The sequence below is a fragment of the Panthera tigris genome, chromosome B2 (assembly GCF_018350195.1).
Source record: "Panthera tigris isolate Pti1 chromosome B2, P.tigris_Pti1_mat1.1, whole genome shotgun sequence".
NCBI classification, from domain to species: Eukaryota; Metazoa; Chordata; class Mammalia; order Carnivora; family Felidae; genus Panthera; species Panthera tigris.
Window position 1 is genome coordinate 98,191,681 of NC_056664.1, and position 26,073 is coordinate 98,217,753.

At 37.2% G+C, this 26,073-nt stretch overlaps 1 protein-coding gene across 4 annotated transcripts in view; it reads right to left on the bottom strand.

Annotated features, from left to right (window-relative positions):
- AK9 (adenylate kinase 9) overlaps positions 1 to 26,073 on the bottom strand; it is a 141,439-nt gene that overhangs the window by 106,755 nt on the left and 8,611 nt on the right. For all 4 annotated transcript variants that reach the window (XM_042986929.1, XM_007078737.3, XM_042986928.1 and 1 more), the window contains exons 2-10: positions 24,390 to 24,517; positions 23,039 to 23,102; positions 20,709 to 20,761; positions 20,513 to 20,609; positions 13,410 to 13,522; positions 10,670 to 10,858; positions 6,113 to 6,241; positions 3,178 to 3,252; positions 350 to 448 (exon numbers count right to left, since the gene is read on the bottom strand). In XM_042986929.1, coding sequence (XP_042842863.1) covers positions 350 to 448; positions 3,178 to 3,252; positions 6,113 to 6,241; positions 10,670 to 10,858; positions 13,410 to 13,522; positions 20,513 to 20,609; positions 20,709 to 20,761; positions 23,039 to 23,102; positions 24,390 to 24,506 — 936 coding nt within the window. In that variant the 5' untranslated portion in view covers positions 24,507 to 24,517. The remainder of the gene's footprint in view (positions 1 to 349; positions 449 to 3,177; positions 3,253 to 6,112; positions 6,242 to 10,669; positions 10,859 to 13,409; positions 13,523 to 20,512; positions 20,610 to 20,708; positions 20,762 to 23,038; positions 23,103 to 24,389; positions 24,518 to 26,073) is intronic.

Here is a 26,073-nt window from a genome sequence, read left to right on the forward strand (position 1 = left end):
GGGGAGGGGCAGAGAGAGAGGAAGACACAGAATCCGAAGCAGGCTCCAGGCTCTGAGCTGTCAGCACAGAACCCAAGGCAGGGCTCAAACCCAGGAACTGTGAGATCATGCGACCTGAGCTGAAGTTGGACACTTAACCGACTGAACCACCCAGGACCCCCATCAAGAGTTTTGTTGTGTTTAGTGTTTACTAGAATTTGTGTTAATTATTACAGCTTCTTCCTAAAAATCAAACCCATTCTTGTGAAAGGTATCCTGAAATTCCTTTTATACCTTGAAAGAATACATTAAATTAAGGCCACAACATATAGTGAAAAGATAGACTTTCAAACAGTTAAAAATAACTTACATTGTCCATTATGTCATTAATTTCTTCTTCTGCACTCTGAAGTTTAGTTAAAACAGCTGCTCTTTTTAGGTTCAGATATTTAAGTCGGTCCATAACTGTCTAAATTTGTTAAAGAACAAATATTTAAATACATTGGCATTTGAACATCTCAAATACTCTGTAACAGTGATGAGCTTATGAGTAGAATACTTCCTTGCCTCCACCTTCTGGTGGTTTGCTGGCAATGTTTGGTGTTCCTCCAATCTCTGCCTTTGATGTCACATAGCTATCTTCTGCCTGTGTGTCGAGTCTCTTCTCTTACAAGGATACCAGCATATTGGGTTATGACCCACTCTAACTCAGTATGAACTCATCTGGACTTGATTACATCTGAAAAGATCCTGTTTCCAAATAAGGTTACATTCACAGGTATTGGAAGTTAGGACCTCAACATATCTTTTGGGGGTACACAATTCAATCCATAACAGTTTGCCCTCTGGTCCCCAAATATTCATGTCCTTAGAGATCTAGTTCTGTGGGAAGAGGGAATACAGGAAGAGGGAATACAGCCCTTCAGGAAGAGGGAATACAGCCATGTCAAGATGGAAACAGATCTTAGAGTTTGCTGCCATGATCCAAGAGATGCCTGGGACCACCAGAAGCTGGAAAAGGCAAAGTTGGATCATCCCCTAGAGGCTTTGGAGGGAGCAAGGCCTGGCCAACACCTTGATTTTTTTAATTTCTAACCTCTAGAACTATAAGAAAATAAAATTTTTGTCACTTTAAGCCACCTAATTTGCTACAGCAGAATTAGAAACTAACAGGGACATTATGCAGAAGAACATGAAACATAGACTCTGAGATGAGAGATGGTGGACTGACAAGGTCCTGATGGTCAATGGTAATCTGTGGTGGATTGTGTTATTTGTTCATAATTTACCCTTCTCTCCCTTCCCTTTTTAATTCCCTAGTTCACCGTGGGTAGAATACACTTCCCTATCCCACTGATATTGAGCTTCTCCGTGTAACTTGTTTTGGCCAATGGAATAGGCAGGAAGACCAGGGTGCCAATGACAATTGAGGCCTTAACAGGCTTAGGAAGTTTCAACCAAGGCCTATTGGAGCTTCTGCCCTCTACCTTGAGAAAAAGTGTCCTGGTTTGTAAAATCCAAATTCTGGATATGTTTTGAAGGAAAAGCCTGCTTGGGTGTGGGATGTGAAAAAAAAGAAAAGAGCAGATTGAAGAGTGGATTAGATGCTTACTGAGAGGGGAAACCTGTGACAGGAGTGTATCTGGGGCAGGTGGTGGTGATGGTGGATCTGGGGATTTTTGCTAAATCTGAGATAACTACTAGACAGCCAATTGGATACACTGAATAGCAGCTGATTATATAGGCATGGAATTCAGGGGAAAGGTCTGGGATAGTAACAACACTTAGTAGGGCAGACAGAAGAGTGCAGAAGGAGCGAGCTCAGGGATTCTCCAGCTCTACAGATGAGAGAGTGTAGAATGTTCAGTGAGGTAGAATGGACTATACAGTGTGGAGTATATTCTTTATTTAAAAAAAAGTTTCATTGAGATACATTTCACATTAAGTATAATTTATCCATTTAAAGTATAGCATGGCTAAAATTAAATGGTTTTTAGTATATTTAGATTTGCACACTCATCACCACAATTAATCCTAGAACATTTTAATCACCTCAAAAAGAAACCCTTTATCCATTAGTAATCACTTCACATTCATCCCAAGATCTCCCATTGTGGCAACCCTCACCCCAAGCAACTGCTGATCTATTTTCTATTTTGATCGATCAGCCTATTTTGGATATTTTATATAAAAGGAATCATACGGGACCTTTTGTAACTTTTATTTTACTGAGTAGGTGTTCAAGATTCATCCATGTGGTAGCATGTATCAAAACTCCATTCTGTTTTTTTGCCAAATAATATTCCAGTGTATAGGTACATCACATTTTATTTGTCCATTCATCAATATGTGGACATTTGGCTTGTTTCAACATTTTGGCTATTGTGATTAGTGCTGCTATGAACCTTCATGGCCAAGTTTTTGTTTGAACACCTGTTTTCAACTATTTTGGCTATAGATACCAAGGGGTTGATTGCTGAGTCATGTGGTAATTCCATGGTTAGCTTATTGAGGAACTACCAAACTATTTTCCAAAGTGGCCACACCATTTTACAATCCCACCAGCAATATAGGAAGGTTCCAACTTTTCCACATCCTCACCAACACTTACTACCGTTGTTGTTTTTTTTTTAAATGTTAGTCATTTTAGTGATGTGAAGTGGTATCTCATTATGGTTTTGGTTTGCATTTCCCTAATGGCTCCTGTTAAGCATCTTATCATGTGCTTATTGGCAGTTATTTGAGACACTTTTTGTCACACAGAGATTTAAAAAATTTTTTTTTTAACATTTATTTATTTTTGAGACAGAGAGAGACACAGCATGAGCAGGGGAGGGTCAGAGAGAGAGGGAGACACAGAATCCGAAACAGGCTCCAGGCTCTGAGCTGCAGCCCAGAGCCCGATGCGGGGCTCGAACTCATAGACCGCGAGATCATGACCTGAGCCGAAGTCGGACGCCCAACCGACTGAGCCACCCAGGTGCCCCGTCACACAGAGATTTTAAATTCAAATGTACTTTTGATTTAAATATGGATAGATGAACAGATATAACATCAAATTTTTAAGTGTCAAAAGGAATTTTTCAAACAGACTAAAATGTAAATATATTTTTGATATTTATGAAGATAAGTACAATCCAGTCAGTAACTTTTTGATTTTCCAAACTGTGGGATATTCTCACTAAACATTGCACTTACCATGAAGAGCTCCTCTGGGGGCTTATTTCCATCAAGCTCAATGAGATACTGGGAATTGTGTTCAGCCATTACTTCCTGCAAAAAATAGAAAAGATCCCTTATAATCCAGATCCTTGGCAAAACTGAATACAAGATCAGAATCTTAGTATACTATGAATAAATCTTTAAAGCTAAATTGTTTGCTTTATGCATGATATAATGTGCATTATTTTAAGCGCTCTTTTGCAAAAGCCTAAACCAATCTTCTTACCATGAATTTTATTTTCTTTCTGTTTTTTTTTTTTCCAGTTTTTCTTTCCACCAAAGTTTTAGAGTCCTTCCAAATAGAAAAAGTTTGGGGGCATCTATCTCTCTGCATATATACATAAAATAATTTCTGCCAAACTGATAATTGTAAATGACATTGGTTTGTTCTACTTTTTATTCCCCTGGCTATGGATGAGGTCAGTATTCAGATACCCATCTCTGAACACTGTCTAACCATAACATCTGGGCATTTTTCTATTAGATTGTTTCTTTTCTCTAACATTCATGGGAAGTCTTTAACCCATATCGATTACAAATATTTTACTTTTATTTAAAAAAAAATTTTTTTAAATGTTTATTTATTATTGAGAGACAGAGGGAGACACAGCACGAACATGGGAGGGGCAGAGAGAGAGGGAGGCACAGAATTCGAAGCAGGCTCCAGGCTCTGAGCTATTAGCACAAAGCCCGACGCAGGGCTTGAACTCACTGCGAGATCATGACCTGAGCCGAAGTAGGATGCTCAACCAACTGAGCCACCGAGGCGCCCCTCAAATATTTTACCTTTAAAGGTAAAAAAGATTTATCTCTTAACTTTGCTTATGGAATCTTCTATAAAATAAAATATTTTTATAATAAAATATATCTGTTTTCATTGCTTCTGGATCTCTTTCTTAAATTAGATTTTCTCTATCTCAAGATTATATTAATGTTCTCAATTTTCTTCCATTATTTTTTGTTTTTAATATTAAAATCTAAAATCTTCCAGATTTTATGTTTGTACATTGGCAATGATGAACTCTATTTGAGCCCTGCATTTCCAGGAAGTAGGGATGATTGAGAGGTAGGACCCATCTCTATCCTTTTTCAAGGACTCAGATAAGATCTGTCTTCATCCTTCTCCATCATTTCCTAAGACTCGAGGATATCCCCTTTGCTTACCTGCCTCCATCCATAAAACCCCAGATCTCCCTTTCTTTTCCTTGATGAGAAGGTTCTCATTAATGAATGTTCTCCTTATTGCAATAATCTGAACAAATCATCTCCTTAAATTGTGCAGGCATTTTGTTTTTCACAATATTATGTGAGGTTGGGTTCTAAGCCCTTCTTTTTCTTTTAGACAGCACATTATGCCAATATTATTTATTTAAACATAAATAGCCATGTTCTGAACAAGGAAGTACATAATGCTTTTCTGGATTTCAGATTCTTTTCTTAAGCAGGATTATTAAGAGTGGACTTACTAAGCCAAAGTATAAGACTAAAGATACATGCACCACATCAGACCAGGAGTCAGGTTGGGATTCAAAGACAGGCAAGAATGAGGACTTGGCCTTGGTGAAGCAAGATATAAACCAGAAAATGATGCTGCCACTTGCTTTCCTCATGTCTTTTGGAGGAGCACTGAATTTTGGTGATCTTGGCCTCCAAAGTGAATTGACACCTGAGCCAGGTCAGAGGAGACTAGAATTGCAGGCTCCTACCTTTTATGGCTTTCCCCACCTTCCTCTACACACACCAGGACACCGGAATTACCATAAAAGGCAATTATTTTACTATTCAGCAAGTGTCATGTTGGCTTAAAGTCTAGTTTTGGCTTCCAGGATGGAAGACCTGGTCCTTATCCTTAAAAAGACTATCTCATGCTCATGAATGTAGTTTTCTAATTTTCTGAATCTGATTTTAATTATGCTTTATTTTACACCCAATGCCAGCCACTTAAGGAGTCTGCAGGATATTTCTGTTGAAGGAAGAAAGAACATGATAGATAGACATGCAAATTACTCTTAAGAAGCAAAATTTAAAGGCCAGGGATAGAAAAGGAGGTAGGGAGGAATAAGTCATACATAAGAAAACAATTAAATTTGGCTCCTCTTTTGGGGTGGACAATGAAAATGAAAACGATCCACTCATTTGCCTTTAAACACATATAAACTTCATAAAAAAGCATGAAATAAATTCTTTTAGTTTCTCTATCAGATGGGAAGAGGCAATGTGAGTCCTATTTTTTTTATTTGTCTTTGTACCCTGTTGCTCAGCATGGTGTGTGGCCAAATACTCAAATTTGATAAATGTTTGTTGAATATCTCCAACACAAATTTGGCAGAGTCTATCCTGGACTTTAGACCATAATCAAATATGCTTTTCACAAATTGTAACTTTAGTAATCATATTTTTAAAATGCTAATTATTTTAATTAAAACTGTCTTATTCTAATATGTAATGGCCTTAATCATGTTTATATGTAATCAGCTTTGAATGAGATAACCATAGAAACCAATCTGGGGATAATTTTTTAGATTGCAATTTAAATAAATGAACAGTTCCTTTTAAAATGTACAGCTGTTTTGATAAATCCATAAATTATAGATTGAAAATGTCTTTACAAAATAGTCTCTTAACATGGGTTTTCCAACTTCTGACCATAAATAAATTCCTGTAGTGACTTTTGAAAAATGCGGTTCGTATATCACTTTTCAACAATACTGCTGCTTATTAAGAGTAAAATAATATTGTCTTGTGAAACAGCCTTTGGAATGCAAGCTTAATTCTAATAGCATTCTATCAAACTAAGTGGTGGAGAATCAGATAGATAATACAGGGGGATGAAAAAATGTGAAAGCTATTTCATCAGTGATAGAACACAAATATCAATATTCCCATTTTCATCAATATATCTTGTTCTTACTTCTAAAGAATGAAGAATTAGTTCCTTGTAAAGTTTCACAACGTTCTCGATATTTTCCAAATAATCCTCAGGTCTCTGGACTACGTGTTGAAGAATTTCAGCCACCATCTGCATTTCTGCAATAAATGCCTAAATGAAAAAGATGAGATTTTTAACATCTTTATGTTAATGATTACTTAATCCACAAGCCGTGTCATCCCTCCCTCCTTACACTTACAAGCCATTTTGGGGTGAGAGAAGCAGGTAGAAGGGAGACTGAAAATTTTTTATTTAAGAGACACTAAATACCGTAAGGGGTCTTTATCAGATGGAATAAAACTTTAAATTAACTTGGATACTTATTTATTTATTTATTTATTTGCTCCTCAAGAAGTAGGGAAGAGTAAGGGAAGAATATCTGATTTTTAGAGAGAGAATGAAGAAATCAGATTTACTGAGCTTCCAGTTCGTTCATTCATTCATTCATTCATTCATCAATTCACTCATTGATGAGTGCCAGGCACTGTTCTAGGAGCTTGAGATAAGACAGTGAACAAAATCAGCTAAGAGCCTGGGGCTCACAGAGCACACATTCCAGCTGGGGAAGACAGAGCACAAACAAGTAGACAAGTAAATACAAAATGTGTTGGGTGGTGATAAGGACTAGGGGAAAAAATGCAGGGTGGAGGAGACGGAGAGTGATGGGTAAAAGTGCTTTTTTATATCAGGTGGTCATGAAAGGGTTCTCTGAAGAAGTGACATTTGAAGGCAGAGGGACTCATATACATAAAAGTTCTCAGCCCAAGGCCTCATTTGTGTTACAGATCATATTTATCCTATTATTTATAATTCATTATCTAATTTCTAATTCTAGTTTTTACAAATGCACATACATCTACATTTTATACTATTTGAATCATGTTATCTATCAAAGAAGCCACTTTATAATCTTTTTGTAATGTCTTACATACTGTTTTAATGGTCGAATAATAGATTAATATCCCTAAATACATGATTATTTGATCATTATTCTATAGTTGAACAAGAATATTTCAAATTTTTCATAAGTATAAATAACATTTCACCAAATAGTTTTGTAGATAAATCTTTATATTGTTAATATTCTTCCTTAGAAGAGTTCCTAAAGGTAGAATTACTGGACCAAAGATTACACATTTCAAAATGGCTTAATATACACTGACTTTTTCAAAAGATGTCCAGTTAGGACACAGCTTATTAGGCACCTACTGTATGCCAAGCACTGTTACAAGCACAGGGGACATAGTCCTTGCTGCATAGAGCTTACATTCAGCGGACACATAATAAGCAAGTAAACAAAGAACATAATTTCAGAAAGCGGTAAGTGCTGTGAGGAAGATAAAGCAGAGGAAAGGGGTAGGCCTGTGCTATCCAGCACAATAGCTGCTAGCCATACGGACCTACTGAACACGTGATATGTGACAAGTGTGAATTGGAATGCACCAAATTTCAAAAACTTAGCATGAAAAAGAGATGTCTCTCTCAGAATCTTTATGTTGATTATATGTTTACACAATATTTTGGATATATTAGATTAAATAAAATGTATCATTGAAATTATTTTCACCTGTATCTTTTTGCTTTTTAAAAAAAGTGCCTACTAGCACATTTAAAGCTACATATGGTGGGACTACATTTCTATCACAGTGCTGGGTTATATAGTCGCTTGCTGGATGGTCTCTGAGGATGCTATCCATGGAGTGGGACCTGGGCAAGGAGAAGGTGCAGGCACACAAAGGTCTGGAAGAGAGTGTGGTAGGCAGAGGGAAGAGGAAAGAGTAAGTGCAAAGGCTGGAGGTGAGGTTGAGTCCAGAATAGGTGACGACTACTGGAAGGCCAATGGAATAGCTGGAATACAATGAACATGCAGGAAGAGACAGCCAGGGAGGGATAAGATCAGGGGGCCAGGTCCATGGCCTTGTAAACCATGCGAGGGTGTTTGAATTTTCCTCTACAGGTAATAGAAAGTCGCTAAGGGTCATATTTTTATTTTTTTATTTTTATTTTTTTATGTTTATTTATTTTTGAGAGAGAAAGTGAGTGTGAGTGGAAGAGGAGCAGAGAGAGAGGGAGACACAGAATCCAAAGCAGGCTCCAGGCTCTGAGCTGTCAGCACAGAGCCCGACGTGGGGCTCCAACTCACAAACTGCGAGATCATGACCTGAGCCGAAGTTGGATGCCCAACTGACTGAGCCACCCAAGCTCCCCAAGGGTCATATTTTTAAAACAAGGCTCTGGCTTTCGCAAAGAATGGAATGGATGTGGAGGGTCAAGGAAAGTGGAAGCCAAGAGAACATATACAAAGCTATTACAGCAGTTAAGGCACATTGTTTATATTTATGTATATATAAGGGTGAACGCTTTCATGCCGATATTGGTCATCAACCCAAGGGGGGCAGCATGTTTGCATTTTTGACTTCTGAACATGGCTGTGCTTCTAGGCAGACATCATAAGCAAACCAGGCCCCTGGGACTGAGTTCAGTCTGAGGACGTTAATTTGATTATATCCCACAGCATTGGCCTACAATGTGTTTTTGAAATTTTGGATTAGTTGCCAACTACTTTTATTTTTAAATGCTGATTTTGTATTCTCTGGAGAAACCACACCACCTGGTAAGAATAGGTTGGTATTCCCACATGACAATAGTTGTCTGGGCTGGAGCTGAGAGGCAACTGTCCTCTGAAGAAGGGCATGAACCCTCTAGCTGTCCAGTGGAACTTCCTACAATAATGGAAATGTTGTGGATCTGTGCTGTCCAATTTGGAAGACACAGCCATATTTGGTCATGAGCACTTGAAATATGGCTAGTGTTACTGAGAAACTAAATTTTAAATTTTATATCATTTTAATTAATTTGAAGTTAAATAGCCACATAGGACTAGTGGCTACTATATTGAAGAGTGTAGTCCTAGCCTACCCCAGTCCTCACTCTTCCTGATTATGTTCCTGACCGACATCACAAACTGACATAACTGCGACCCCTGTAACTAAGTGGGCTATGACTCCCCTATCTCACTATCTTTGATTTAAGATGGTATGCTTTATTCATACTAAAATGACCCATTTTTATTCCCATTTGCTATGAGGTTTTCTTTTTTAAAAACAAAATATAGAATAGATGTTGGCTATGGCCTAGTGCCTTATTTGCACAGGGAAGATTCTTTTAGCTTTTGAAATGGTTTTAAAAATTGAGATATGGGGAGCCTGGGTGGCTCAGTCGGTTGAGCGTCCGACTTTGGCTCAGGTCATGATCTTGCAGTTTGTAAGTTCAAGCCCCACATCGGGCCCTGTGCTGACGGCTCAGAGCCTGTTTAAGAGTCTGTGTCTCCCTCTCTCTCTCTCTCTCCCCCTCCCCCACGTGTGCTGTTTTTCTCTCTCAAAAATAAATAAAGATTAAATTAAAAAAATAAAAATTGAGGTATAATTGACATAGAATATTAGATTCACTTCAGGTGTACAACATAATGATTCAATATTTGTATATATTGAGAAGTGACCACCGTAATAAGTCTGGTTAACATTCATCACCATACACAGTTACAACTTTTTTTCTTGTGATGAGAACATTTAAGATCTACGACTAAAGAACAATGTCAAAGATTCATTTAACCCATTAGTGAGGAAACCAACAGGATGACAAAGCTGAGGTATATACTATCACTGAAATAAGACTGCAAAGTTGTGTATGAATGTACGCTTAACATTTTATGAGTCAATAAAATTGTAACCTTTGAGGGTTATCTTTTTTACTGGACAAATGATTTACAATGTATCCATCTATAAGTTAATATCTGACTTTGCCCTAATAGAAATACTATTTATTTATAATACATTTATAATAAATTGTAAATTGTAGCAATTACAAAAATATATGAAGGTCTTTAAAAATTATAAATAAATTAATTTATAACAGAGATCACAGGTATATTTCAGTAGAGCAGGGATCGGCAAACTGTGACCCACATGCCCCGGTGGACCAAATCCAGCCCATCACCTGTTAACAGATTTCTTCACATCAAAGTTTCCCTCATTAAGTCATGGTAGAAAATTCTTTTGATGCCCCATTGCATTATGCTGACTTTAGGATTATTATAATAACATGTATACGTGAATTGGGCTTTCGATTTTTGTTTCACGTGCTCTTTGCTAGACATTGGAATTGGGATTATGTTAATTTCATAAACTGGATTATGCCTGGGCTACTTGCTCCCCATATTACCCTTTGTTTTTTATTGCTCTGACTTCTCATTCTAGCTTGCATAGTGCTTGACACACAGTAGGTGACAAATCAGTCTCTGTTGCTAGGACATGAAGCTGATTAGCTGTCAGGATGTGGAAGGACTTCCATATTGACAAGAAGGTTGAACTTGATGGCCTCTAGATTATGATCTAATAGTTCTTAAAAACATGAAATATTTTTTCTATTTCCTCCAGACTTAATGAAAATTTAAAGGAAATATAATTTTCTCTATCCTTGCTATTGTTTACTCTAATTGTAGCAAATTTAAAAGTGTAGTATATGGTATTGGGATGTTACCTCTTCTTCTTCTTGCTCTTCTTCCTCTTCCCCTTCCTCTTCTCCTTTTCCTTCTTTTTGGGCTTCTTTCCTCTTTTTCCTGCGATTTTCAATGACTTCAGGATCCCACTGATCTCTTCTGTATATGTACCCTGTACTACTGTGCTGCCTTTGCCCAGAAATTCTTTGGCATAAATCGTAGTCGGGGCACTAAGGAACAACATTAGTAATTTTAACAAGCATCTTCAGTGATTCTGATGCTGACGGTGCATGCACCACACTTTAAGAAACAAAGGAAGCAGGAAACTTTAGAACCTTCCTGGTTCATTTTCTGATTTCTTTAGGCCATCTCCATGTGGAGATGGGATGGGTATTTATTGAGGCCAGACTTCTACAGGCTTCCTAATTTTTCACAAGAAAGGTTTCAATCCACTCAGATCATCTTTATAATGTGTATTTGCCCTTCCTTACTCAGCAACCCAGAATAACCATACTGTGGGCCCTTGACAGAGACGACTGCCTTCAAATGTCTCCTATTTTCACTTGCAGAAACTGACTACCATAAGGGTGAGTCTGAAGGACATGCCTCAGAGCAGTGGTCTTCAAACTTCAGTGGGCATCAGACTCATGTAGAGGGCTTTGCAACACAGATAGCTGAATGCCACTCCCTAGAGTTCTTGACTCATTTTGGGGTGGTTTCTGAGAATATGTTTTTCTAACAAACTTCTGAGGGCTGCTGGTGCAGTTGGCTCTGGGACCGTACTCTGCGAACCACTGCTATAGTAGATCACTGGCCCTTTGCCATCTTTTTTTTTTTTTTTTTTGTAATACAGACCCCTTGAGAATACGAGGAAAGCCATTGGCTTTTGCTTCAGAAAAGCAGACATACACAATAAAATAATTTCATATTATTATAATTTATGTATTATTAATATAATTAAATGTTATTATTTCATAGATGCTTAAGGATTCATAGATCCCAGGCTAAGAATTTCTGCTCTAGAAATTCCAAGAGTTATGCCCAAATAAGGACAAACCATCAGAGAAATGTGTGTTGTACTGAGCTCTGTCTCACATTAGGTCTCTGTTGACATTCTAGTCATAGAAAACTTCCTTGGATACCCACTATCACACTTAAAACATAAAAACGGTGAAGGGCTTCATTCTCTATGTTAACGATCTTTTATATTGAGACCCATGTAAGATATTTCTCTTATTTAAAATTTTAATTCTAATTCCTCTCATTTTGTTTCTTCCTGAGGAATGGCTTGTCTTTTCATGGACAATGTGAATTTTATATAAATGGTCACATTTCCTCTTTCTACTTTGGCTTATCAAACTCAGAAGTTATGCCCCAAATTTAGTAAACATTTGGAGGGTAATGGTCTGTATATCTGTACACTCTTGTTCTATACAATCTATGTTTTCCATGGCTTAGACTTTATATTTGGTTTTAGTTGTCTGAGATCTTTTCTTCTCTCCCTTATACCACACGTTCACATGTGTGACACTCTCAAGGTCCATGCAGGAATTCTGATCGGTCTCCAACCACGACCTGTGGCAGGCTGCAGATTATACCACACTCAGCACTGCAATACCTCTTCTCTCTCACAGCTAACCCTAACACACTCCCGGGTCCCAACATCTGAGCTGAGAATCATCCCATTTATCTTGAGCTGTCAAAACTTCTGGAGAACCAGGCAGTTATGAATATAAAAGCTTATAATCAATTTTCATATAAACAAACAGACTTGGCCTCACTGAAGTGTTATCATTCTCACATGAAGCAGTTACTATTTTTGTAAAGAAGAAATCGAGTCTCTTAAATGTGATTTGCCAAATTCTGTTGATAGAGAGATTGGGGATTGGACTCAGCCTGACTCTTAATCAAGGCTGAATGATGTTCTTTAACATTCATATGACCAAATCATTTGCTCCTTCTTTCGTTGTATTTAATTGTCAAACTTATCAGGTGTCTACTAGGTACACTATCTTGTGCTAGTTGATGTTTATATGAGTAAGACATAGTTCTTGCCTTCGAGTAAGGCAGAGTCCAGAAGAAAACAGACAATTACAACATAATAAGATATTATGATAAAAGAGAGCAATGTGAATGGTCATCAGAGAAGTATTTAACTTTCCTGTAGTAAGGTATAGGGGACATGGAGGAAGAGAGAGGGAGAGGAGATGGAGGGAGAGAGAGAAGGAGAAAGTGAGAGTGAAAGAGAAAGAATGAGAGAGAATGAGTTAGTTAATATGTGTGTTGGTGTGGAAGAGGTGGTCATCAGGGAAACAGATGATGCCTGAACTGACTTTCAAAAGATGACTATGATTAAGCCTATTGAAAAGGCGGGGAGGGATTTCCTTTGGATGGAGCTGCAGGTGTAAAAGCACAGAGGCATGAGAAGGAATAACTCAGTCCCTATGATTGATACGTAAATTGTTATTTCCTTGGGGCGCTTGGGTGGCTGGGTCGAGTAAGCATCTAACTTCGGCTCAGGTCACGATCTCATGGTTCTGAGATCTAGCCTCACATTGGGCTCTGCACTGACAGCTCAGAGCCTGCTTAGTTCTCCTGTCCCCCTTTATCTATGCCCTTCCCTTGCCCGTTCTCTCTCTCTTTCCTCAAAAATAAACACAACATTTAAGACATTGGACACTTAAACAGTTATTTCCTTAACTACTTAGTATTTTTGAAGATACTCCTTGAATTCCACCACTGTTAAAAAGAATGGTTCGCTATGGTAGAAAAACAACTTACCTTAATATTGATTATTATATCAGGTTTCAAATTTAAATTTTTAATTAATTCTATTTGCTGCAAAGTAGTTACGGCATCCTGTGAAAGTGATGGTAGTTCAGTGACAATATAACCTGTTGAATAAAATATAATTTTTAAAGTTTTATAATGCCACCAATATATGAGAGCATGGACTTGTTATTACTTTATAAATCTCCTTTGCTTATTGATGAATATTAATGTAGATCTTAAAATCATCTGTCAAATATTTTTAATTAATAGTTAAGTTTATTGCCACATGAAGTATAACTATGAATAATATTTGTCTGATAATAAATAAAATCACTGAGGTGGGAAGAAACATCTTAAAAAATTCCAAATCAATTTCTTTTAAGCACATGAGGGGCCTAGGGAAGGAAATTCCATGCTAGTAATTCTTTGAACAGTTAGGAAAGCCCTGTGATGATGGTAAGGGTAATATATATGTACATAATATTTATATAAGTTATGGGGAGTAATAAAACACCAATGAACCTCCTCATACAGTTTAAAAACCAGAACATTATCAATATGATTTTTGCTTAGCACACTTACTGGCTTGCATTCCTACCCAGAAACCTAAATCTTCTCATGGAAATTCACCCTGTTTGCCATCATCACATTAATTTCCTTAATATATTTCTTTAATTATGTCACTCTCATGCTTGAGAAAATTTTCTCTTGTTAACAAAGTCTCAATTTTCTCAGAATTAAAGGACTTAGGTCAATTTTTCTCCTGTTTTAATAGGACTTTTTTTTTCTTGAAAGAACGGAAAATTATGGTTATTCAGCTTTGGATATTTGGCAGACATCTTATAAAAAGTGAATGGAGTGAGCTGGTCATTTCAACTGACAGTATTTGTTGCCAATTCTAAAATTCAAGCAAAAACTCAAATTTTAGAAAACATGTATCTATTGCCATAAGCTTTACAACTTCCTGATTTTTAAAACTTTTCTTGATGACGGGGGCGCCTGGGTGGCTCAGCTGGTTAAGCACCTGACTTTGGCCAGGTCATGATCTCATGGTTCATGGGTTCAGGCCCCGCATCAGGCTCTGTGCTGACAGCTCAGAGCCTGGAGCCTGCTTCAGATTCTGTGTCTCCCTCTCTCTCTGCCTCTCACCTGCTCATGCTCTGTCTCTCTCTCTCAAAAAATGAATAAACATCAAAAAAAATTTTTCTTAAACTTTTCTTGATGAACTTGGTGGTGAAATTAACAAAAGTGATAATCTGGTATTGTATAACGAAAAGTGTTGACATTTGGAAGATCTGCACAACTCAGTGAACTAATATTTTCCTAATAATTACTGCATAGTACACCTCCAAATCATGCATGCATTCCAAGTTCAAGGTAGACTGATGGATTTTATTTATTTATTTATTTATTTTAAATGGTTATTTATTTTTGAGAGAGAGAAGGGGAGAGAGAGAACAAGCGGGGGACGGGCAGAGAGGGGAACAGAGGATCTGAAGCAGGCTCTGTGCTGACAGCAGAGAGCCCCATGCAGGGCTCAAACTCAGGAAGCCTGAGATCATGACCTAAGCCGAACTCAGATGCTTAACTGACTGAGCCACTCAGGTGCCCTTAGACCAACGGATTTTAATGTAACAGAGTTAGAAAAGGTCCTTGATATGGTTTCAGATTCTATAATGTAAATAACCTTTAAGAAACTTACCCTTGGTGAGTTTTGATGTAGGATCAATTATTCTAAAGGCTATTAAAATATACTTTCCTTTTCTAACTACATATCTGTGAAACTGGATTTTCCTCATACATTTCAACAGAAACAATGAATTGCAACAGATTAAGCAGAAGGAGACAGGAGAATCCAGCCAGCTAGGTCTTCTCTTAAGTCAGACATTAAAGAGATTTGCAAAAATATAAAACAATACCACTCTTCTAAGTTTTTTGTTTTGAAGATTACAATTATTTTTTAAATAAAATATGCTATTAATGCAAACGTGATGTTTTGTTATGATTTTTAAACAAATATTTTAAACATTTCTTAGTTTTAATTTCTAATATGATAAATATTGATGTATATAACCCAAGTAAGCAAAAGCTCTTTTGGGGCCTCAACAAATCTTATAAGTATGAAGGAGTCTTAAAACTAAAAAGTTTGAGAACTGCTATGCAATGTCTAGAATAGTATGACTTAAGAAACAGTTATTAAGCATCTGTTGATAGATGAATGAATGTGTCTAATAAGCCAACCTCAAAATCCTCACTTGAGAACATGCTTATTACATACTCTTTTTTTCAATTTTACAAAAGCAGACCAAAAACTATCATGGCAATCTAAAATCTCATGAAATCCTTAGGCATTTCTCCTAAGATTTTGCAAACACTATGTATTGGATGCTACCCAGAGAAGCAGTCCTAAGTAGTTTGACTTCAAAAGGCAGAAAGGGAGATTTATTATCTTTAGTTTTGGATATATGAGCTATAATTATGATTCCCTCCCGTCTTGATACAATCTTTAATTTCCAACTTGGCTTATTCGTTTGCTTTTGCTGTTGTCTTTAAAAGACTGAAATATGGTCGTATTCTAAGGCATCCATTCTTTTTATTATTTTTTTATTCTCAAGTTAGTTAACATACAGTGTAGTCTTGGTTTCAGGAGTAGAACCCAGTGATTTATCCCTTACATATAACACCCAGTGCTCATCCTAACATGTGCCCTCCTTAATGCCCATTACCCATTTACCCCATTCCCATCAACCCTCAGTTTGTTCTCTGTATTTAAGACTCTCTTATGGTTTGCTAAGGCATCCATTCTATTCAAGGTTCCTTAAATGAACCCAACACACTCCTGCAAAAATTTAGCCACTGCATGCATTGGCACTGTCTCGGGAACTGGGCCAGACCTTTCTCCACTTGCTTCCTCCTGCTGTTCTTGCTTTTTGTTCCCCTGGCTTCCCCCTTCCCTAGTTTGGTTTGGATTCTATTGCTAAATTATCCTCCACTTGATTAACAAACTTATTGGAACTTGTCAAGGTATTGAGATGTGATGGCTGGCATTAAGCCATCACATTTTGAGGGTGAGTACTGTGGTGAAGGGGACTGCATGGTCTAGCCCTAGGTGGAATTCAACTCTTGTCCAGATCATCTCTCCTGATCACATATTGCCAGAGAACATCAGTCTCCAGAGTTCATGCCTTCCTCTTCTAAACAACAGGGGGATTACACAATACTTTTGTCCCTCTCATTCCCTCTGCTGGCAATGCTGCCCAACATCTGTGTATTACAAATGAATGATGGAAGCTTGACACTCCGTGTGCTGTGCTCATCAGCACCCTGTGTATTACTACAGTCGCTGCCAGTGCTTGAACAGCTTATCAGGCATTCCAAGTGCAACTGTTTGTAGGTATCCTAAACCTCAGGCGTACATGTATATTGGAATGAGTTTAAAACTTGGTCTCTTTTGGGGCACCTCGGTGGCTCAATCAGTTAAGCATCCAACTTCGGCTCAGGTCATAATCTCATGGTTCACAAGTTCAAGCCCCGTGTCGGGCTCTGTACTGACAGCTCAGAGTCTGCAGCCTGCTTCAGATTCTGTCTCTCTCTCTCTGCCCCTTCCCTGCTCACGGTCTTTCTCTCTCGAAAATAAAATAAAAAAACTTGCTCTCTTTCCTAGTGGAAGCAGCAGAAAAATGGGTTGTTTCCATGGGGTTTGGTTCTCACCTGATAGGCCAGTATTTGGGCTGCCTGAATTTTCTGAGTGATGAGTTTTAGGGCTTTACCCATTGAGAGGTAGCCAGTATCATAATATCCAGACCCTAGGAATGTATCTATGGAAGAGATGTGGGAGAGTGGAAGGGCTTAGTTCTCTAGACCCAATTCTGGAAAGACATCATGAGGATACTTCCTGATAGATGGACCAGAGCTGCCAACCCCACTGCCAACCTCTCTAACCCCAGAGACATGTGTGGAGATGGAAGCATAGATGAGGACTTCCCCTCCGTGTCCCATATCTCCTTGACACCGTTACCAAGCCCTTACCCTCAATGCTGAAGATGGAGGAATGAAAGACCTCACACCACTCCTTGCTGCAAGGCTCTGATGTACTATCATGGGCAGAATAGACACTCTGCAGTCTAGTGCTCAGCCTGCATCACCCCCACCAAGGAAAAGCTGAAATACTGTCCATATGGCTGCCCAGGGGAAACTGACTGGCCCATGCCATCACTTTGTCCTCACTTCCTGGTTCAGTAGAATGAATTCCCACTTCTGCAAAACTGAAGATGGCATGCTACTGCTTTCAGACTGAAGTGACGCGAGATTCAGAGACATCAGGTAACTTATGTCCATCCAGCCCTAATATATACCTGATGTCATGCCAGCCTGATATGAGCGGATACACTTGTGACCAATGACTTCGAAGACAATCTACTATGTGATACACCTGGGGCAGGGAATGCCCAGATTAGGGCTGTCTATCACTTACTGGAGAAAACGAGTTTTCTGGAGTCCAGAAACAGGGAGCAGAAAGGGACTTCTTAGGATGCCCAGGCATTGGCTCTACCTTTTTCTCTTGGGTGAGGATGTAGTTCAAGGAAACTGATTTTGGCCCAAGGCCAACACAGCATGACAGGTTGTGAATGAAAGGATTATAATTATAGATTGTGTAAGTTCCTTCTAAATAGCTATAAAAGTTCCAAGTATAAAAGGCTCTGGTATAGAAAAAAAAATAAGATTCAATCTGGCAATACTCTACTGGGCAGTGTTCCCAGCAGTGCACATCTATCTGTCTTTAGGGATTTTAGAGTCATCAATTACCCCGCCTCACCTAGACCCTGGCCAGAGTTAATATCCCTGTTTTGAAAGCTCTTCACTTCCAATTTTGTTTCAATTTTTGTTTCTACCAGGCTGTTGGGTAGGACCAGACATCAGAAAGAATTCTTGCTGAGCAGAGACTTTTAAACTGCATTTAGTAGAGTGCAAGGTTGCACAGAAACTCCTCTGGGGACGTTACACAATAGGTGAGGGGAGTCCGGGCAGAAGAGACTCTAGGTCCTGCCCCCACTACAGCCTTTAAATGAGCCCAGTTGTGCATGCCTAGATCATAGGCATGCAATTACATGCTGAGAGTGTGGCCCTCAGATTCAATAAATCACTTATACTGCCAGCTCCCAGGACACACACCAGTGCACAGCATGTCTAGGGAAAGAGGAATACATTAAATGCTACAAGGGGATGCAGTCAGCAAAATCCAGAATGTAGGAAACTCTTATTAAACACATATAACTAGCTTTTTCAAAAAAGAAAACACAAGGTGATAGAAAGAGGTAGAGGGCATTTATACATTAAAAGGGATTTGAGACATACCAATCAATTGCAATGCGTGAAACTTGGTTGGATCCTGCTTCCAAAAACAAAACAAAAATAAAAAAAAACAAAACTCAAAAATCAGCTAGAAAAAAAAAAAATATACAAGGCAAATAATGACATCACAGAGTGATTAGTAGGTGATTTACTATTAATTTTTTAGGTATGGTAATGTGAAACTAGGTTTAAAATAGTCCTTAACTTTCTGAGATATATACTAAAGCATTTAAAGATGAACTGATATGATATGAATTAGTTTCAAAATAAAGTAGGTTTGGGACAAATGTGGGTAGGAGTTTACATAAAACAAGATTAGATGAGAGTTATCATTGAAGCTGGGTGATGGATACATGGGGGGAATTTTATATAATCTCTTTACTTTGTTTGACATTTTCCATAAGAGGTTAAAAAGGTTATAACCATCATAAATGGCATAGCTGAGTAGGTTTATTTTTTCATTTTTTTCTTTCTCTTTTTGCCAATATTTATAAATTTATACCATCTTTGTGTTGACCATGTAAAATACTGTAAATTTTTCAAGAAGTAAGGTGTGATGAAGTGTAAACAAAAAAGATATTTGCCTACCTATCTGTATGCATGTGTCAGTTTCAATCATTATGCTTTTTAAGGTCACTTATTGATCTGTGTTGGAATTCTGTCATTGTCCTTTTTACCTTTTTACTCATTTAACCTCCCACATTCTGGGTGTTTTTCCCAAGTCCATCCTCTTTATCACTGAACAACAGAAAGACTGATAGAGTGTAAGTATTTATACAATATATATACTAGAGAGATGATATATATATATATATATATATATCTCTATGAATGGATGGATAGATATTGTTCATTCCATACATCATCTATATGTAGAGAAATCTTTCTACCTATAGATACGAATGATACATAGTTTGCAGTGACAAGTTGCTTTTGCTACTTCCATTATTGATTTGCTTCTGTAATCATAGTTTTTCCTTTACTGCATTTTATTTTTATCCCTCTATTTTAATAGTCACCATGTCTTCTCTATAACGCAGCTTTCTAAGTTTTTCCTCTTTCATTCAATAAATCTATTTCAGGTAGCTGATTTTCTTCCCAGCAAATCTTTATTCTTCTTCCTTCTTTTGCAAATGTCACAGGATTTGTTCTTTTCTGTTTAGTCATTCTGAGCTTCGGTAGTCTTTGTCTTGAGAAATTAGGCCCCAAACCCCTGCTGAGCATCTGTTTGAATGTAGAGAGACTTCTTGGGTCCAGAGTGAGAGGGTAGACTGGATAAACAGACTGAAGCCTGCCAATATCTGGAGCCAGAGGCTAAGCTGTTGCCATTCTAGTTCCCACTCCTGCCTTGTAAGTATGGGCTAATGCAGAGAAGCCTAGCCATAGACAGGACTTAGTAATAAAACTGAATGAATGGGAAAGCAGTCAGCAGAGGCTGTCACCACCGTGAGAAGTACCACAGCAGAGTGTCGATGCTTTTGCTGGATAACACGATGCTCGCAGAAGATTGAACAATTTAAACTTATCTATTTATTTACGTTACAAGGGTAGAATCTGAAGAATATTGAATAATTGAATTGAATCTGAATAATGAAGTAAACAAGCAAAGAAAAGTATCTAAACCGCTTAACTGAACTCAGGCTCTGGGATTCCTGCAAGAGGGCAAAGGAAAGAGCAACTCCAGAACTTATGCGTGCCTCAGATAAAGCATGAATTTTAAGGCTGCTTTGATAGCCACCAATTTATAAAAATAAACATACCAAAGTGAGAAACTTCCAGGGAGTTGAGCTTCTCCAACATTAGCTTCATGACAAGTTCATCTGGAATGCTTTGACCACTGAGCAGCATTGATTGCAACTAAGAACATGCACAGATACCACACATTAGAATATAATATATTTGTGATACAGAGCTTTTTTAAACAAAAATTCTAATAACTTTGAAACTTAGATTTACCATAACTCCTGATTCAGTTTCACTGGCAATCTGTTCTTCCAAAATTGGTAAAGCTAAAATATGAATTCAAAATGTTAGCACAAACTGATATTAGAATTGCCAAATTAAGAAACACATTTGTGTTTATTTTTAAGTTTATTTATTTTGAGAGAGAACATGTACATGAGTGGGGGAGAAGAAGAGAGAGAGAGAGAGAGAGAGAGAGAGAGAGAGAGAGAGAGAGAATCCCAAGGAGGCTCCCTGCTGTCCACGCCAGCCTCCAACTCACGAACTCTGAGATCATGACCCCAACTGAAACCAAGAGTTGGACACTTAACCAACTGAGCCATCCAGGCACCCCATATTTGTGTCTTTTATAACTGGTAACAAAGATTAATTTTGTTAATTAAAGATTAGTTAAATATTTGTATATCACTTTAAGAGTTTACAAAACACATTTACATACATTATGTCATTTAAGCCTATCCAAAGCATGAGGCAGCAGAAAGTATTCCACAGAGAACTTGTCTCTGCCCCCGGATAGCTAAAGGATCTTGAGGAAGCTAACTTCTTAAATACTTTGGGCTTTGCATGCTTATGCCCTGTATCATATGCAAGAGAATATGAGGATGAAATAACATTGTGTATATGACAGTGATTTGGAATTATAAAGTGTTACTCAAAAGAATACACTAGTATTATTAGTCCAGTTCCTTTTCTTATGTCAAACCCTTTATTTTATGTTTTCTTTTTTTCTTTTTAAGTTTTTGTTTAAACTCTGTTTAGTTACCATTCAGTGCAATACTGGTTTCAGTAGAATTCAGTGATTCATCATTTACCTACAACACCCAGTGCTCATCGTAATAGTCCAGATAATTTTATAACCACAGAGTTATATCTAGAACCCATTAATTTTGCACTCTGATTATATGAAAGGAAAGAATGCCATCAAGAAATGTAAATAGATAAGCACTGATTAGAAAAAGGGGGCCTGAGGTTAGAATTCCAATGATTTGTTTCCTTTTTAAGAGGAAATATTCCATCCCTTGTGGAAGACATCCTGGGACTGAAATGACAGGGGCATGACCTAGGGAAGGACTCAGAAATTATGTTCCCAGCTGCTAGTAATCAATGGATTGTGCTGTACCAGATTGCAATTTCATTAACAGCACATGGAATCCTCATTTCATACCATTCTTGCCAAAAATGATTATAGGAACTTTAAAGATTCCTTGTCAGTTTCATAGGCGAATATGAATCAGTATTATTTTAATTAGCATTTCTTTGAATAAAAATGGAGTTAAACTCTTTTTTCATATATTTGTCTATTTTTATTTCTACTTAAAAAAAAGTTTATTTTGAGAGAGAGAGAGCATGAGTATGGGGAGAGGCAGAGAAAGAGTGAGAGAGAGAAAATCCTAAGCAGGCTCCATGCTGTCAGCATGAAGCCCAAAGAAGGGCTTTATCCCACGAATTGTGAGATCATGACCTGAGCTGAAATCAAGAGTTGGACGCTTAACCAGCATGCCATCCAGGTGCCCCTATTTCTACTTTTATGAATTGCTATTCATTCTTCTGCTTATTTTTCTTTTTTTTAAACTGTTTTTCAATTTTTTTTAAACGTTTTATTTATTTTTGAGACAGGGAGAGACAGAGCATGAACAGGGGAGGGTCAGAGAGAGGGAGACACAGAATCCGAAACAGGCTCCAGGCTCTGAGCTGTCAGCCCAGAGCCTGACGCGGGACTTGAACGCACGGACCACGAGATCATGACCTGAGCCGAAGTCGGCCGCTTAACCGACTGAGCCACCCAGGTGCCCCCTTCTGCTTATTTTTCTATTAGGACATATACAGCTGTATTGATTAAAAGAATATTTTATATAAAGATGTCAGTCCTCATTTTATATACTGCAAAGAATGCAAAACAAAATAAAAAATAAAATTTATCATCAAAAATATTAAGTCTTGAAACATGCTCCCAAGAGCAGCTGTGAGCGTTCCTTCTCTTCCCATCTTCCATAGGGAGACACTTAAGACACACATGTCCCCAGCAGGTCTAAATGAGAAAATTAGAGAATTGGAGGCAGAAGAATGGAGTCAAAGACATTTCATAAACCATCCTAAAGTCTATGAACAAAACTAGGACTAACAGAAAGGCAAAATATGTCTGATGCTATGAAGATTATGAAGATGATATTATGAAAATGATATTCACGGGGTTTATAGTGACGTGTGATAAAGCAATTATGGCAAAATGTTAATAACAGAATCTAGATAGTACAATTCTTTACATTTTTATGCATATTTGAAAGTTTTATAATAAAATATTGGGGGGGGGAGGTAAAATTTACCTTCTACACGAATACATTTCCATGCTTGTGTTATCTGACGGGCTAAGGTTGTCTTCCCAACCCCCTAAAAAAGAAAGATGTTATTTAAAACCCAAAAGAACAGTCATTTGCCAGAGAAACAGATATTCACATTTAAAAGATTATATTCATGGTTACAATACATGAATATTATCAAGTAAATTTTTTGTCGACAAAAAAAATGAACAGCAGACCTTAGATATTTATAGCATAATTTTTCTCTATAAGAGTCACATTTGCCACATTTTATGAAATGATTTAAATAACATTTTTAAATTAAGAAAATATCCCTGAAACCAGGAAGCTGTACCATTATGGCATTACAGGTACTGTCCTCTTTTGATTATCAAATTTTGTAATTTTGAATACATATCATGATTCTACTGAAACCCGTCACTTTATTTCCTTTCTAAAGTTTATAACTATGAATGTTTTGACAGACTTCCATTTAGTAACTTCCAAGAGCAAAAAATTCCTTCTTAATGGACATCTTTGAAAAGTGTCATCTATTAAAGATAAAAGATCACTTTAATGAAGTAACATTTGTACCTGTCTGCTCTTACTGTTGACTCTTAAAACTCTATTATATGTTAAGAAACATAATGAAAATTACTGGAACTATTTCTTGGTACCTGTCTCAGGGTCTACATAAAATTAAATCAAGGATGGGATCCAGCCTTTGGTCTCTGCTATTCTGGGGAGCCTCTTTAATTAACCAGCTCAGTTTCTCTAATGGTAACTACCAACTAGCTCAATGGCTAAAAATACCTCTCATCTAGAGGTCCTTACTAGAAATGCCTAGAAAGGCAGGCTATCTTATGACAGCCAGTTCTGGTTTCTTTTTATTTTGTGGAAAGATAATATATAGGTCTGCTAATGCACTTTGAGTAAAGGTGAGGCACATTGCCTCTCAGTAGCTTCAGATATTAATGGGAGAGGCTCCCCGTTTGACTCCATAGTGTCTTGCCTTCAAATACTCAGAGAGTCTCACAACAAATTAAACAGAAAATTTTATATGTCAATTGTGTCTAAAATAACCTGGATCACAGACTACTAACAATTTTCATGGTGCAATGTTTTGATTAATTAATTTCTTCATAATATAAAAACAAAGATAAGTACAATGTCAGTTCCTTTCCAATTATAAGTGCAGAAGAGAAGAGAAAGCTATGAAATTACCACCAATATTATATTAGTTTTTAAGTCATACAACTAAAGTCTAACACTGAAAGAAGTCATCATACTATGTAGTTTTCATTCTTGTATGGTAACATAATATTATGATTTTTAAAATAAAAAAATATTAAATAATAAGTTACAAGAGATAACTTACTGGTTTCCCAAATATAACAAAGCAAACGGGTTTAGACAGCAAAAAGTTATATTCAGCTTCATCTTCATTAAATATATCTGCAAAAGGATACTCTTCTGTATTCTCTTCAGAATTCATAATATAAAATACTACAATAAGAAAAAAATGAGATTTTTAGTGACTAATTCAGTTGGAAAAGGCAGGCAGGTTAGGGAAAATGAGAATATCCTGAGAATTTACTTAGCCCCAAAGCCATTCCACACCACTAAACACAAGGATTTTTCCCATACTGACAAAAAAGTTAAACTCATCTATTAAAACAGTAATAAGCTTAGTTTGAGACAAAAACCAAAATCTAGTTATACATTATACAAGACAGCTAAAACAAAATGTTTCAGAGAGATTAAATTAAGGGAAAAATACATACATGCAAACATACACATATTTGTGTGTATTCAATTAAAGATCAAATTACATATGCTATACACATATATGTTATGCAGTTACACACACACATATGTGTGTGTGTGTGTGTGTGTGTGTGTGTGTGTGTACATGTGTAGGGACTACTAATGGGTCTAACAGAAATCCAAATCCAATATGTAGAACTGAAAAAAAAAGAACATATATATAACAATATTTATAAGATGTAGCTAAAGTATTTAGAAGCATTAAATACATTAGAGCCAAAGAAAGTCTGAAAAGTACATGAAATAAGCTCACCACTTTTAAGATGTTAGGGGGAAAAAACCCAGGAAAAATAGAAAAATATATTTTAGAAGTTAATAAAATAGAAAACAAACATATAGAGAGAGGGTCACCAAAGCTAAACAGCGGTATTTTGAAAAAACGTAAAAATAGAAAACTTCTGTCAAGATTGTTCAAGTAAAGAAAACAGATGGCACAATTAAACAATATTAGACATTAGGTTTTTAGAAGTATGGTTTCTTATATCTTAAAACAGATTTGTCTATTTTTGTTGTTGTTTATTTCTAACTTTCGTTAATCAGAGTATGTTCTCTGATTTCAATTTTTCAACTTTTTGAAATTTGTTGAGGCTTGCCTCGTGGCCTAGTGCATGGTAGTTGGTTTTTTTTTTAATATTTATTTATTTTTGAGAGACAGAGAGAACATGAGCAGGAGAGGGGCAGAGAAAGAGGGAGACACAGATTCCAAAGCAGGCTCCAGGCTCTGAGCTGTCAGCACAGAGCCCGATGCGGGGCTTGAACCCATGAACCGTGAGATCATGACCTGAACCAAAGTCGGACGCTTAACCGACTAAGCCACCCAGGCACCCCAAGTGCATGGTAGCTTTTTAAAAAGTTCCCTGATTCCTTGAGAAGGATATGTGATTTATGTCTGATGCAGTGTACTTTAAATGGACTACAGAATAACAATGCTGCAGATATAATATAGATAATGCGAGGATACCACAAACAAGGTTATCCCAAATAAACTGATATTATTTCTAAGAATTGATAAATTCCTAGAAAAATCAACTTCTCAAGAAAAAAAAGAGGAAACCTAAGTGGATAACCATAAGGAAACAGAGTCAGTAACTAAAAATCTTCCCACAAAAAGTATAATTGGAGGAAAGTGGGTGGCAGGACCAGAAGGTGGGGCTTAGTGTGTTTCTCTTAGGGAGGCCTCTGCTCTGCCAGGGTCTTTACAGAGGCCCTGGGCCCCAATTTCATAGTTTATTTTG